General features: G+C 46.3%; 3 protein-coding genes and 1 non-coding gene across 7 annotated transcripts; 2 read left to right on the forward strand and 2 right to left on the reverse strand.

The window, feature by feature from the left end:
• The first annotated feature begins 241 nt into the window (after positions 1–241).
• Positions 242–3,052, forward strand: LOC112885948. The gene is made up of 8 exons (XM_025951667.1): positions 242–374; positions 778–856; positions 937–1,063; positions 1,173–1,286; positions 1,373–1,571; positions 1,916–1,961; positions 2,299–2,374; positions 2,501–3,052. Exons 2-8 carry the CDS (start codon positions 800–802, stop codon positions 2,731–2,733), a joined length of 852 nt encoding a protein of 283 aa, XP_025807452.1. The 5' UTR covers positions 242–374; positions 778–799; the 3' UTR covers positions 2,734–3,052.
• A 640-nt stretch (positions 3,053–3,692) lies between these two features.
• On the forward strand, positions 3,693–9,487 carry LOC112885910 (BTB/POZ domain-containing protein At3g50780-like). 3 transcript variants are annotated; one of them, XM_025951607.1, is made up of 3 exons: positions 3,693–4,074; positions 7,533–8,212; positions 8,317–9,487. In XM_025951607.1, the coding sequence occupies exons 1-3, from the start codon at positions 4,044–4,046 to the stop codon at positions 9,250–9,252; spliced, it is 1,647 nt and encodes a 548-aa protein (XP_025807392.1). In that variant the 5' UTR covers positions 3,693–4,043; the 3' UTR covers positions 9,253–9,487. The 3 variants fall into 3 exon arrangements, with proteins under 3 accessions (XP_025807392.1, XP_025807394.1, XP_025807393.1); XM_025951609.1 differs by lacking the exon at positions 3,693–4,074 and adding an exon at positions 7,114–7,246; XM_025951608.1 differs by lacking the exon at positions 3,693–4,074 and adding an exon at positions 7,330–7,360.
• TRNAE-UUC lies at positions 5,703–5,776 on the reverse strand. Its single transcript has one exon. It is a non-coding gene; the product is annotated as a tRNA-Glu (tRNA).
• Positions 9,488–9,890: 403 nt separating the features above from the next.
• On the reverse strand, positions 9,891–12,922 carry LOC112885911 (probable tetraacyldisaccharide 4'-kinase, mitochondrial). Of its 2 annotated transcripts, XM_025951611.1 has the most exons (8): positions 12,551–12,922; positions 12,210–12,434; positions 11,940–12,089; positions 11,267–11,476; positions 10,894–10,953; positions 10,473–10,553; positions 10,194–10,381; positions 9,891–10,064 (listed from the first exon to the last, which is right to left on the reverse strand). In XM_025951611.1, the coding sequence occupies exons 1-7, from the start codon at positions 12,839–12,841 to the stop codon at positions 10,199–10,201; spliced, it is 1,200 nt and encodes a 399-aa protein (XP_025807396.1). In that variant the 5' UTR covers positions 12,842–12,922; the 3' UTR covers positions 9,891–10,064; positions 10,194–10,198. The 2 variants fall into 2 exon arrangements, with proteins under 2 accessions (XP_025807396.1, XP_025807395.1); XM_025951610.1 differs by having other exon boundaries at positions 9,930–10,381; positions 12,551–12,921.
• Positions 12,923–13,058: the final 136 nt, after the last annotated feature.

A 13,058-nucleotide genomic window follows, 5' to 3' on the forward strand; every position in this document is an offset into this window, starting at 1 on the left:
GCCACTCCCTGACGCGGCGACGCCCGAGTGTCCCGGCTCCCTCCCCTTCGTCGTTCCTCGTTCCGAAGGCCCAGCCCTAGGTCGCCGGCAGGCGGCGGCGGCGGCGGCCGAGCTTGCAGGGCACCAGAGGGCGGCCAAGCGGCGCGCCACAGCGCCAGCGCGTGCGCCCGCAGCAGCGCAGGGCGGGGCCGCAGGGGGCTCGGCAGCGGCCGGCGGCGGCCGAGCACCGGCGCCGAAGGGGCTCCGCGGCCGGCGGGCATAGCCGGCCTACGGCATCGACTCCATCCCTCGCCCCTCTGCGCCTTCGCCCGTATTCCCTTCTCTGCTCCGGGCTCAGCACAGGCGCACGGCAAGTCAGCAACTGAGTTACTGAGGTGAGCAATTTGTCAATGTATTGTAAACTTTTTTATTTGTGACAATGTGGTAGTGACAGCGATGCAAGTTAGGATCAATTTTATGAACCTATAAATTTAGGCTGTCAAAAAAAATTATCATCTTAAATTTTGAATATCCACGCTCCAAATCCTGGTCACAGGGGTATGCCCACCCATTCCCTTCCCTTCCTGTTGTGCGGAATTGAACACCCAAACCTCTAATGTATGCTATTTTTATTCGGATCTGACCGTGCCTTTTACCTACTAACTTCTTTCTTTTTTTACAAAAATTATTGGGTGTCCATGTGTACACCCATGTCCTACACTGGGTCCGCCCCTGATTGACATCGCTTTATTGTTTTTTCCCATCACCAATCAAGTGAGCAATTAATTTCTTATACAGTTTTCGGGCCATCTCTGGGAATATGGATATTGCTCCATTCAAGCTGGACATTGATGAGCTAATAGCCGATTATGCCAAGGTAAATTTTGTCAGAAGTTTTGTGTGTGTTATGCACATGCTAACTTAGATGAGTTACATTGTTGCGTTCCTGACTGATAGGAGAACAGCACGTCACTGGCTGATTTCAAGCGAGTTTGGAAGGCAAAGAAATTTTCTTATCTCTATGAAGGCAGACCTAAGACAAACTCTGGTTTCTTCATGCAGTCCCTCTTTCTGCATTGTATTGGTAGGTGTAGGCTTCCTGGAAAAGCAAATTTCTGAACTGAACTCACAAGTGCTAATGAACCTTTTTTGTCCTGTCACTTTTGAACTATTTTAATTAATTGTGCACCCAGGTCATTTGACTTCTCAAAGTTCTCTACGCCGAAGATTGGCTGGGCTTTACTGCCTTTACTGTCTGTATGAGTGTCAGCCATACAAGCCACAGTTCAAGATCTACTTGTCCCTTGGTAAGGCATATATTTTTAAGCCAATAATTTGGTGCTTCTGAATCTGAATGTTAATACACTGAAACTTTTCCTCTGTTGAAAAACAGAGGAGTGCAGGCAACTGAAAGATTTTGTCATTACGACTAAGCAAAATGAAGTGCATCTCGTGCCGGCGCTTGTCAAAAGGATGCTGGATAAAGGCATGTTTTTGTTTGGCTACATGAATTTGCTGGGTGATGACAGTGAGAAGCAGGTTGAGGAATTGACTGCATTGCAGAATAAACGAGTCAATTTTGCTTGTGACAAGTATGTGATTTTTGCCAGTGTGTTGTTTTAGCATTAGCATTTGTATTTTCAGTAAATTGCACCAAAGAATACTTAGATTACTGACACAACAGCATGAGTTTTTAGTATGATTTTTTTATCATTAGTATTAGTGTTTCAAGTAACTTGCACCTATGGATACATAAATAAGATTAGTATCATTTTTCACCTTAATGATGTGCTCGCGCATTTGTCAAGTTCCTGCACTAGCTACACCCATCTTGCATGTTGTTCTACACTGCAGTTTATTACTCGTGTTATCTTCTCGTGCAAACGAGACCATTAGTATTACATGCTGATATTTTCCCTGTACTTTTGTATTGCAGGTTGTTCGCAAACACCCAAGCAGAAAGTTATATGCACATGGACCTGGTATGTTCTAATGTATATTTAGTTCTACATACACCACTGCTTTTATAGTTGTATGTCCTATCTTTGCGACACGGCATTTACACTACTTCATGATTTGCAGTTTGCACACCCCCTCTGAGGCTATGATCCTTCCAGTTTTATGTTTGAACACAATCTCATTAAGATAGACCTGTGCTTCCTCTTAATTTCCTTAAGGATTAGAGATATTATTATTCTATATTGTTGGGTTGGAAATATATCAGCATAACTACAAGGGCAGCCTGCCAGTCTGTTCTTGTTTTGATGTGAAAATTTATGCTAATGAACTTGATTGCTGACACATTTCATCTACCTCCAGGGTGTGGAATTTGAGCTTGATAGCATCAAGAAATTGTCAAAGGAGTATGCTGAAGCCAAAAAATTGGCCCTTGCAGGTGCTTTCCCCCTTGTTGCCTGTGGCTTACATTTTCTACATGTGTGTACGATTTTGGAACTTTACTAACAAGAGCACTGGTTTGAACCTGCTGCTACCCGTTTGCCCTAACTTTCCACCTTGACAGAGGCTGGCCAAACCGTCGACATTGAAGATGCTAAGCACATCCTTCAGAGTGATAAGCTGTTGGGCGACAAGATAGAGGAGGTCGTCAAAGAATGGGATGCTCAGAAGGAAGAGTTCTACGAGAGAACAGGATTATCACGTGGCAATGAGCTCGTTTTGATTGACAATGATGAATCAGGAGTACAACATCATGAATACGATGACTTTGATGAGCTAACACAGCTGCTTGAGTGAAGAGCGTCTTACACATGAAATCCTTTGCTGGATTTACTAGATTCATGCCCCCCACCCCCGTTTTTTTTCTTCTAATTTGACCTTTATGTGTTCTACACTGCAATTAGGAATTAAATCTTGTACATAGTTTAAGTTTATGGCGAAGCTTATCTCCTGTGGATGCTGGGTGATACGGTTTCATGCATTGGGAATTCTCACATGTATCAGGCATCCCAGTAGGCCAATTAAACCTGCAATATTGCATTTCCAATACAGGTCTTGCAGGAATTCTGTACATTGAGAATTTGAGGCAATATATGTAGGAGATAATTCCCCACAAGCCACTAGAAAAGTTTGAAATTCCTTATCTACCATTGAAAAAGTTACAGTTCCTGTTGTGCCATCCTTTCTTTTTTTTTTCCCCCTGGGCACCACGTGGATGGCGGTGGAACCGGTGGCCCCTGCAGGGCACGCAGCACGCTGCCGTACTCGGCGCGGCGGGGACGCAGGGAGCAGGGTTAGCGGCACAGCGCCCATAAATTTGACCTGTGGGGACAAGGGCAAAAGTGACTCTTCCAGCTGCACTTAACAGCCATTTCACGGTCCTACGACGGAAGTGGCGAGAAAGGAACCAAAAAATTGAAGCGATGGCATAGGTGGCATAACAACTTTCTCAGGGGCACGGAAGAGGCATCTCCATTCGTTTCAGTGGCACGTAGATAATTGCCTCTAGAACGTGCAGAAAAAATCTAGTTACTTAGTGTACTGAATTTCTGATAGTTGCATGTGACAGGAAAATGTTGGAAGAAGAGAGAAAAAACATTGAAAATAATAAGTAACCTCTTATCCCTGAAGAAAAGGAAGCAACGAGAGGTACTCTGGAATTTAACCGTATCGGTAGCCGACGCGTGTCCCAGTGTGGGCCCGTCCTCTATTTTTACCGACTTCGGCCCAGGTCACGTGGCCTCTGCCGCCGCCATCGGCCGTTGCAGCCTGCTGGGCTTCGGCCGTAGTGTGCGTCGTGCCTGTTCCTCCGTACCGTTCCCCTTCCTCGCCGTCGTCGGTCGGCGACGGGTCGCTGCCGCCCTCTCGCACCTCCCCTCTCGCTACTGGTACTGTTCCTCACCACACCCTCTCTCACTGCGCCATCCCCAACGTGGTCAAAAGGACGGCGACAGTTCGGGTCACAGCTCCTCTCATCCGTCCCACGCCTTCCTCACCTCCCCTCTCGCTACTGGTACTGTCTTCCTTCATCTGCCTGCAGTTCTCGATTGGACCAACGTCAATGAGGTCACACAAATCCCAACCTTCGTAGCTCCACTGCCAGCAAGATGAGAGGGACAGCTCTGAAGAACAGCGATGGTGGGTGACTGGCCCTCTCTCTCTCTCTCTCTCTCTCTCTCTCTCTCTCTCTCTCTGCTTGATCTGGTTCGATTTATATGTAGTAATCTTTTTTCCTGCTTGCATAGCCCCTCTCCAAAATCAGCGTTAGATGGTTAGAATAGCATTCATGAATACATTCAGAGGTCTACAGCTCTTTATGCTAGATAATTGCAGCGTTAGTTCCACATGTTTTAATTCACTTTTCTTCTTCTAATTGTCTATTTGACTATTTCCCGCATGAAACTGTCGACAAAACTTGATTAGTAACATGACTGGGTACACATGCAGTGGCAGCCAATCTCTGAATCCTCAGCAGTGCATTTGTATTCGTCAGAAATCAGGATCTGCATTGCCAATATGAAGCCTTTCCATCGATCTTGCTCCATAGCAGCGGACTGATCCAGCTATGGTTAGGTGTTGCCACTTAGGCTTAATTTCATCTATGTTCAAAGTGCAGGCATCCATGGTCCAGAACACATCAATTAATATTTCTTCTCTTTTACCTTTTCTGCCCCTACCTACAGTAATCATTAGTTTCTAAATTGTATGTTCATGTAGTACAGGTAGGACTAAATATGTTTTTGGTTTGTCCAGTGTCATATGTTCCTGATTATACAAATAGCTTAAGTCTTTTTTCCAAGTTACCCTTGACAGTTTATCTAACAAAATAACCAACAATAAGCACCAATTGAGTCTTTGTAAAGTTGAAATTACATGTTCTTTAACACTGTTGTGTATGTTTATCGTGCTTTCAGATGACCTATTAGTTTAATAATAAATGTAAATGTGATACATATACTTTAGCCCCTAAAAATAATTTGTCAGCAGACATATAAAATATTCACATACATGGCTGCTGACTTAGCATATTTCTATCGTGATCAGCCATACCTTCAACATGGACTAGGTACAGAAGCTTTCTTTCACTGGATTGTTTGTATGATGGTAACTTCTGCGTTTGGTTTCTTAAAGATTAATGAAAAAAGAACAGTTTTCCATTCCATGGAACCAATGTTTTGCAGACAACATCTATGATTTATATGTTTGCTGAATGAACAGCTTTCTGTCGCTACAGCATCTATTCAGAGTTTCACCAAAGTTTATTATGGTACCTGTATAGCAAGAAGCTAAATATGATACTTCAGATTATTCCATCTTTTGGCTGCAATATTTTGTAGACAACATCTATGATTTTAGCTCATTTTTCACTGAGTGTGAGCCGGTTTATGTTTTTATAGCTGACCTGGTTGATTGCCACTTCACTGAATCAGGAGACATTAAATCAAATATCCCGCAATTCCTTCTCATTAAGCATTGAAGTATATGTTTTAAGTTTTGAACCCTTTGTATTTTCACTATGTTTTCTAATTCGATAACACCCAACTGGCTTACAGTACTACCTCATCATATCTTCCCCAGGGTACCCTGCTTGCTTTAACTCATTCACCATGTTCAACATTCAGACAACAAAGAAAACACTGCTGTTTCGGAGCGGGCGCGGCGTAGCGTGCCAAACTTTCTAATGCTGCGATTTGAAGCCGGGTCTACGCGCGACGGGAATCGGAAAAAATATTGAAACAATAAAAATGGAAACTGGGGAAAAATGATTCCATTGCCGGGATTTGAACCCGGGTCGCCTGGGTGAAAGCCAGGTATCCTAACCGGACTAGACGACAATGGATTTGATGCCTCAATCTATGCCTTTTGTTATACATCCTCTGGGTACCAAGTTTATTTTTATATATAACCAGTCGATAACATATGATCACATCTCCTCTGTGAATCCGGCGCGGAACATATGAAGCCTAGATTTTTTATGTTCCTTTTTTTTAAGGAAAAGCAGAACAGCCTTTACTTTTTCCTCCCTTATCAAGAACAAGAAAAGGAGAGAGAGAGAGAGAAGGGTGTGCCAGGGCGTGAAAGAAAGCCCAACGCTTTCCTCGGAGACCTAGATCTGAAAAATCCCAACCTGCACTTGCTGTCCTCTCCTGCCAGCCAGCCAGTTCCCAATCTTCCATGCTCGCAGGTTGTAGCATTACCGACCACTCATCAGAGTGGTTTACAGTTCAGGATGTATCATAAAGACATGTAAACTTTAGTTACCATGATAATTGCAACCGTCACGGTGAATGATTGAGGAAACAATTGCTGCACAAGAGTAGCTCACAATTCAAGATTCATGATGCATTGACATGGTCCTCGATGCACAGCTGCACACAGTACCAGCTGGTAGTTCATCCCTGTTCCATGTGGTCTCGCAGGCCTCCAGCGCTGTGACTGTGAGGGCTCCAACCTCTCATGTGATCACTGACCGAGAAATGGTCCGGTGTGCTCTGGCCCATTCATCCCCTCTTTATCCATCTCCATCTGCTCACAAAAAAATGTATGCCATGACTTTAGCTGCATCCTGCTCCTGCAGTCCTTTTGATACGAGGTGAGAGAGACTGGGTTTTGGGGACTCACCAAAACGGCCGCTCTTCTTGTCCTCTCTACACATCTCAAGAAATATGTTTCTTCCATGACATCCGCCTCTGTCCAGCCTCCTTCCACAAACAAAATTTTGACACTCCTGATGCGTAAACACGATGATTTTTACAGTCTTCTGAAGTTCCTGTGAAATTACTGCTTACCCAACTACCAAATGTGCATAAGGTTTCCATTTTATTTACAGCCGGTCGGTCTTCTGAAGAAGCTACCATCCATCTGGAACAGTGCAGTGAAATGCAGGGCAGGCCCGGCCGGCCAGAAAGGACAGCACGGCGACCCACGCCAGCGTGCTCGTTCGCTTCCGGGTTACCCAAGCACTAATAGTGAGGACAAGGCATTGGATTCGGAGCAACAATATCCTAGGCCTGGCAGCCTACTTGCTTGCTTGCTTCTGCGCCACTTTACTCCAGTGCTGCTACTCCATCCTACCAACCAGAATGTACCCAAAGTGGTAGCTCCAGGACGCAGCAGCTGAACGAGGCCAGGACGCAGGACAGCACACGCCCGGTGAGGCTGCAGAAGCAGTTGCTGCCTTGCCTTGCTGGGTTGAGCCAGGCAGCCAGCCGAGTCTGTTTCCATTCCAGTTCGGGGCTTGCGTTGTCACTTGTCAGGTTGCAGTTGCAGGACAGGATCACAGGCGCGTGGGTTGACGACGATCTCAGAGGTGAAATCTTTGCCCCAGCCATGGTTTCCGTGCGAGCAATCCGGTAGCGCGTCGCCGCCGTTCGAGTCGGCAGTGTTTCTTGACGTTGGCAGGCAGGCATGTCGCTGTCGAGAAGTAGGCATCTGCACTTGTGCTGTTGTTCTTGTTCTGTGGTTCAGAGCCAGCTGATTGTGGAATGGAGGGAAAATGGGAGATCTTTTATTTGTTTTTTTTCTCTCTGGGTGAATTCGATTGAGCGGCTTGCGCGGATTTCTTACTCTGATCTTCAAGTCGATTCGCCTGGCAGGTTCTTCCGAGGAATCGGATGTGAAGCTGAAGCCGCCGGTCTCGAGCGAGGAGGGGATGGAGGGATCGAGGCCGAGGAGGGGCTCGCCGGCGAGGGTCAGCACCGTGCCGATCGCCGTCACGCCGGAGGGCTTCTGGTGCTGCCCGTCCCCGGCGGCGCTGCACAAGAGCCTCAAGAACCCGCATCACCACCACGCCGGCGGCGGCGGCAACAAGCAGGCGCCGCAGCATCATAAGACCCCATCGGCCCCTCCATCCAAGGCGCCATCAGTCCAGACCGCGCCGTCTGTGACCGACGAGCCACCGGCGCCCGCCGACGAGCCGCGGCATCAGGACCAAGCGGCCGCCGAGGCACCGGCGCCGGCGGGTGGGCAGCAGGAGCCGCAGCACAAGATCTGCGTCGGGTTCGGGCGGCCGGAGACCAGCGACCTGACGGTGATGCTGTACGGGAAGGAGGGGATCGCCGTCAGGATGGGCGTGCACAGGGAAGTCCTCTGCCAGAGCAGCGCCTTCTTCGCCTCGCGGCTCGCCGGCGGCCACGGCCCGCCGGCGCCGTGCGTGGAGATCCACGACTGCGACGACGCAGAGATCTACGTCGAGACCGTCGGCCTCATGTACTGCGACGAGGCCAAGCACCGGCTGCTCAAGCAGAGCGTCCCGCGCGTCCTGCGCATCATGAAGGTAACGAGGAGCAGCTCCGAAACCATAAGCATTGCAGATTCATCGCAGCGTCTTTCATCGTTGCTGCAATCTTAAACGCCATTGGAATCTCGATCATTCCGCAGGTTGCCGAGGTGCTTGGCTTCCATGGATGCGTCAAGTCATGCCTCGAGTACTTGGAAGCCGTCCCTTGGGTCGGCGAGGAAGAAGACAACGTCGTCGCATCCATACGGCATCTTCAGAGCAAGAACTATGGAGTTAGCCCGCTGCTGAGGAGGATTTCATCTGAGAATCTGAACTCACCAGGTGACACACTGGCAAACATAATGGAGATGGTACTGACGAGCACCGATGATCGGGGGCGTCGGGAAATGAAAGCCCTGGTTCTGAATCTTCTCAAGGACAGCAGCCATTGCACTGATGGATCTTCAGACATCTGTTCTGAAACGCTGTACAGTTCATGCCGAGGGTGCTTGGACAGGCTCCATCGACTATTTACAGAGGCATCTGAAGAGGATTATTCAGTGAATGTTACGCGGCGAATCACCTTGGAGACTGATAATCTCCTATGGCTGGTGGAGATTCTTGTTACCCAGCGAATCTGCGATGGCTTTGTGGTGATGTGGTCAAGCCAAACAGAGCTTGCTGAATTACATCCAAAATTGCCGGCAGCATCTAGATACACCGTGAGCTGCATCACGGCGAGGCTGTTCGTCGGCATTGGGAGAGGGGAGATGCTTCCATCCAAGAACACCCGTCTCAGTCTCCTGCAGGTATGGCTGCAACCGCTGATCGACGACTACTCCTGGCTGCAATGCAGCTGCCGGTCGTTTGACAGGAAGCTTGTGGAGGACGGGATCGGGCAGACGATCCTGACGCTTCCATTGGAGGACCAGAGGTCTATGCTACTGTCATGGTTTGGGAGGTTCTTGAAGTTGGGGGATAACTGCCCGAATCTGCAGAGGGCGTTTGAAGTGTGGTGGCGAAGGACTTTCGTCAGGCCGTATGTTAACGAGGCTGAGGCAGGTAATGTTTTATCATCAGATAGGAGTTCATCTTGAAGTGGTAGGGGTGTTAAATTTAGCTGACCATAGAATCTTTTTATCCTGAGGGTATTGTCTTGGTTGATCAATCTGACATGAGGCTTAAGAACTTGGGTGTTTTATTTCCTCGTGTAAAGGTTTGGTAGTTGTAAAGATTTGTGCAACACTACATGTTTAACTTGTGTGTAAAATCAGATGGTTTCCCCTATTTATGAGAAGAAAATCATCATCAATGAATCCTCTCCATTGTACCTATTGTGTCCATCCATTTCCAAGTTCTTTGATGAAATCTCACTATTCTTTTACCTTTGTTTTGGCTAACTGAATTACTGAAGGGTGGTCTTGCATGAACTATCAGTACATGAAAATCATGCTACTCAAGACTTGAAAAACTAGTTAATGCTACATGCATAGACTATAATCTTTGAATATAAAAGCTCATTGGCTTCAAATCATTACCGTATTGACAGTACCCAACAGATGACTCTCTGTAGGTTCATGGAGGAGAACCTTTTGACCTAAGTATGAATGAGGCATTAGTTTAAATGAAGCTAATAGGTTTGTTGTTTTTTTGCAAATTGAATAATTTTAGTTACTTTAACATGTTTGGATCTTGAAAATTAGAATAGTCTTAACGCACCGCAGATATTGGCAAAATATTTGATAAACCCCACATTGTTTCTTACAGTATCACATACTGCTATGAAGTGGTGTTTCAGTGCATGAATTTCTTAGCAGCCCAAATATATGCACATGCCTGTATTCGATAGTTCCATGCTACAGGGACATGTCATATCTCTCACTCCTACAAATAGTTCAGTACAAAGGACCTGGTCCAATTGTAATTCAAGAACTCAGCACAATGCCTCAAGTGAAAAAAAAATCTATATCCTGCATACCGATGTTCATATCCTACTGGCAAAACTGTTTTGCTAACAGATGTTTTCAGCTAAAATTACCGTAATCAACTTGGGGTCCAATCCACCGCATGCGACTTCGAACGCCCAGTAATCGCGAGAATCTCCTTTACTTTCCTCATAAATTCATCTTCTCCATGTTCCTTGTGAGGAATAATCTGCAACGAAGAAGACAGCACCCAGACCTTTGCATCCAATGTTGTAAGGGCCTCTGGATCACGGTCATAATCCTGCATGACAAAACAAAGGATTGGTTAGTTGAAAGGAGAATCGATGACCAAGCAAAATATTAGACAATGGGAATCCACAAGGCACTACTACCTTCTCGGTAATTAAGATGATGACATCTTTGCCATGCTGATCCATGAGATTCCTCACGGTTTCTTGGATTATCTTGAGGTCCTATTGTAATTTGTTTGTAAAGTAACAAGAGGGAATAAACCAGTAACAAGAGAGAGAATAAACCATCACAAACAGCCATCACTAGTAGAATACACAATCACAAAAAGCTGTGACAATTTCTGTTGCTTTAGCAGAGAACAGAAGTAGATTAATGCATTATTTCAAGAAGCGCTTCATATATTTTGCAGTCAAATAAGTAGGATAGGGTGCATATACATGCTGGACTATATATCAACATACGTTTTAATTCAAGACTCATTCTGAAAGCAAGGCATCTTGATTTGTGTGGAATATTTTAGTCAATAGTGCTGAGAAAAGGAAAAGAGATGACTGTACTTACATGTGCATTGAAGAAATGGTGATCACTGAAATCCATCCTATCAATTTTAAGTGGACCCATCTGCAGCAGCGAGGATAGATATTGCAATTCAGCATTGGATGGAATGTACATGGATTTTATGCTTTTAATAAATTATTACAGTTTATAATCAGTACAATAAAGGATCAAATGCTTCTGATCGATAAAGGAAATAGGTAAAAGTGTCATAACTAGTGCAGGCTATAACAAATTTCTGATAAAGCTGGACATTCACACCTTCAACCCTTGCTAACAATAGCATGTTGTTACGGCTTACGACAGACACTATGTAAAACCAAAATAAGGGGTTCTATACAATTGAAGAAGGCAAAAGTAAAGCAGGGAAGTATAATACCTCTCTGACTGTATGAATGAACGCATTGGGGCAGCCAATTGCAGAAACACATAGCACGATCTTATCATTCAACACATTAAGAGGAAGTTTCCATAATGGTTGCTTAGCTTCAAAAATATGTGATGGAGCCAATCTGCTATAGAACATTGAGCACGTTGCTGCATTGTCCTCTATTGTAGACCTGATTGCTTTAAGTTGCAGTTCAGAAGCCTGTGAAGTAGTAAATGGTAATTCAGAGAACAATCCAAGTAATTATTCTTCAGGTAAACATATTACAATATAATCTACATGTCTACCACTCACCTCTTATAGTGATATTCATTGGCAGAGAATAACAAAAGCTCAAAGGAAAGGTGATTGTTACAGTGTATTGGTTCATGTTCAAATTGGCAATTCCATGAACATAATCAAAGGACAAAAGACGAAAGTTGGCTTTCTCGTTCATTTAGATTCTCTTATCTCTGGAACTATTTTATCTTCACTCATTCTTCAAGGTAATCATTATTTATCATACGGAAAACAAGTTTGCAATGAGAGGGAGTCCCTCAAATTTCTGGTCAAGTTCAACCACGCTTTGACAGTATAGTTTTGTGCATTTGGATAATGTTACAAAAGTAGGCTGTAAAACAAAAAAGGTAACTATAATCTCAGAGATTGAGCCGATAACACATACCAGGTCAGCATTATGAATGACCACAATATCAGCTCGACCAAGTGCACTCAAAGGTTCTCTCATAGGTCCTCGTGGAATGAAATGGGTGTTTCCCCACGGAGCCAACCCATTAACCATTACAATCTCGACATCTCTGAGCAAGCTCCAATGCTGCCTAAAAGGAAGGGATGTTTCAAAAGAGCGTGTAAGTAAACTACCATGACGATGCCTTCATATACATATTATGTTGTCAAACAGATGTATCTGAAAACAGAAGACCAATTGCATCACCTGCATACCGTCATCTAATATGGCTACTCCAATTATACCGGATTCCAGTTTGCTAGTTGACGAAGGCTTCTTCTCAGCACAGAAGGTTTTAGAATGATGGATGTAGCCATATGTTCGCAGCATGGAAGAAGCCACTGCTGCTCTATTTGCACCGACCCCAATCTTGGCTGAAGTATCAGAAAGGCGCCTCCGGAGCATCTTTGGCTCATCGCCGCCCGCATAGCCCTGCGACACTAAAATCCAAATGCTAGGAGTGTTCATCAACACAAGCATCAAAAGCAATGCGGCCTAATTTTTGAAGAAAAGGATGATGACAAGGACAGACGAGAGCAGGAACCGACCCTTGTTAGGATGAGCGGCGACATGCCGAGGCGGTGGAAGCTGCGGGCCAAGAAGTCGACCATGGGCGTCTTGCCATTCCCGCCCCAGGTGAGGTTGCCGACGCTGACGACGGGCACGGGCAGGTCGCGGCGCGGGCGGAGCCGCGAGAGTAGCAGGGTCAGGCGGAGGGCGGCGGACGCGGCGGAGAGGAGGGGCACGGTGAGGGCGCGGTGGACGAAGGGGAGGTCCCGGACGGCGGAGTCCGGGGTGGCGGCGAGGCGGGCGACGAGCTGCCTCGCCTTCTCCTCCATCCCCGCCCCCGTTCAGCGGCGGCCCGGCGGCCCGCCCTCGTTCAGTTGCGTTGTGCCGCCGCCCGCCGCCGCCAGGAAGGGGAGGCAGTGTTGGGCCTTTTCTTGTCTATGGGCTGGCATCCGGATGGGCCCTTTTTCTCAGGGCCTTGATCTTGGGCTCCCCGCCCAACATATAAGAAAATAAATAGAGTTTGCCATGGCCCATGTATCACTTCAT

This window comes from Panicum hallii, chromosome 3 (genome assembly GCF_002211085.1).
Source record: "Panicum hallii strain FIL2 chromosome 3, PHallii_v3.1, whole genome shotgun sequence".
NCBI classification, from domain to species: domain Eukaryota; kingdom Viridiplantae; phylum Streptophyta; class Magnoliopsida; order Poales; family Poaceae; genus Panicum; species Panicum hallii.

Coding starts and splice junctions, on each gene's coding strand:
- LOC112885910 (XM_025951607.1), top strand. CDS start 4,044: ATGAGAGGGACAGCTCTGAAGAACAGCGATG. Junction 4,075..7,532: donor AGCTCTGAAGAACAGCGATG/GTGGGTGACTGG, acceptor TTCGCCTGGCAG/GTTCTTCCGAGGAATCGGAT. Junction 8,213..8,316: donor GCGTCCTGCGCATCATGAAG/GTAACGAGGAGC, acceptor ATCATTCCGCAG/GTTGCCGAGGTGCTTGGCTT.
- LOC112885911 (XM_025951611.1), bottom strand. CDS start 12,841: ATGGAGGAGAAGGCGAGGCAGCTCGTCGCCCGCCTCGCCGCCACCCCG. Junction 11,477..11,939: donor TCATTCATAATGCTGACCTG/GTATGTGTTATC, acceptor ACTACTTCACAG/GCTTCTGAACTGCAACTTAA. Junction 10,954..11,266: donor TCATTCATACAGTCAGAGAG/GTATTATACTTC, acceptor TCGCTGCTGCAG/ATGGGTCCACTTAAAATTGA.
- LOC112885948 (XM_025951667.1), top strand. CDS start 800: ATGGATATTGCTCCATTCAAGCTGGACATTGATGAGCTAATAGCCGAT. Junction 1,287..1,372: donor CAAGATCTACTTGTCCCTTG/GTAAGGCATATA, acceptor GTTGAAAAACAG/AGGAGTGCAGGCAACTGAAA. Junction 2,375..2,500: donor CAAAAAATTGGCCCTTGCAG/GTGCTTTCCCCC, acceptor CCACCTTGACAG/AGGCTGGCCAAACCGTCGAC.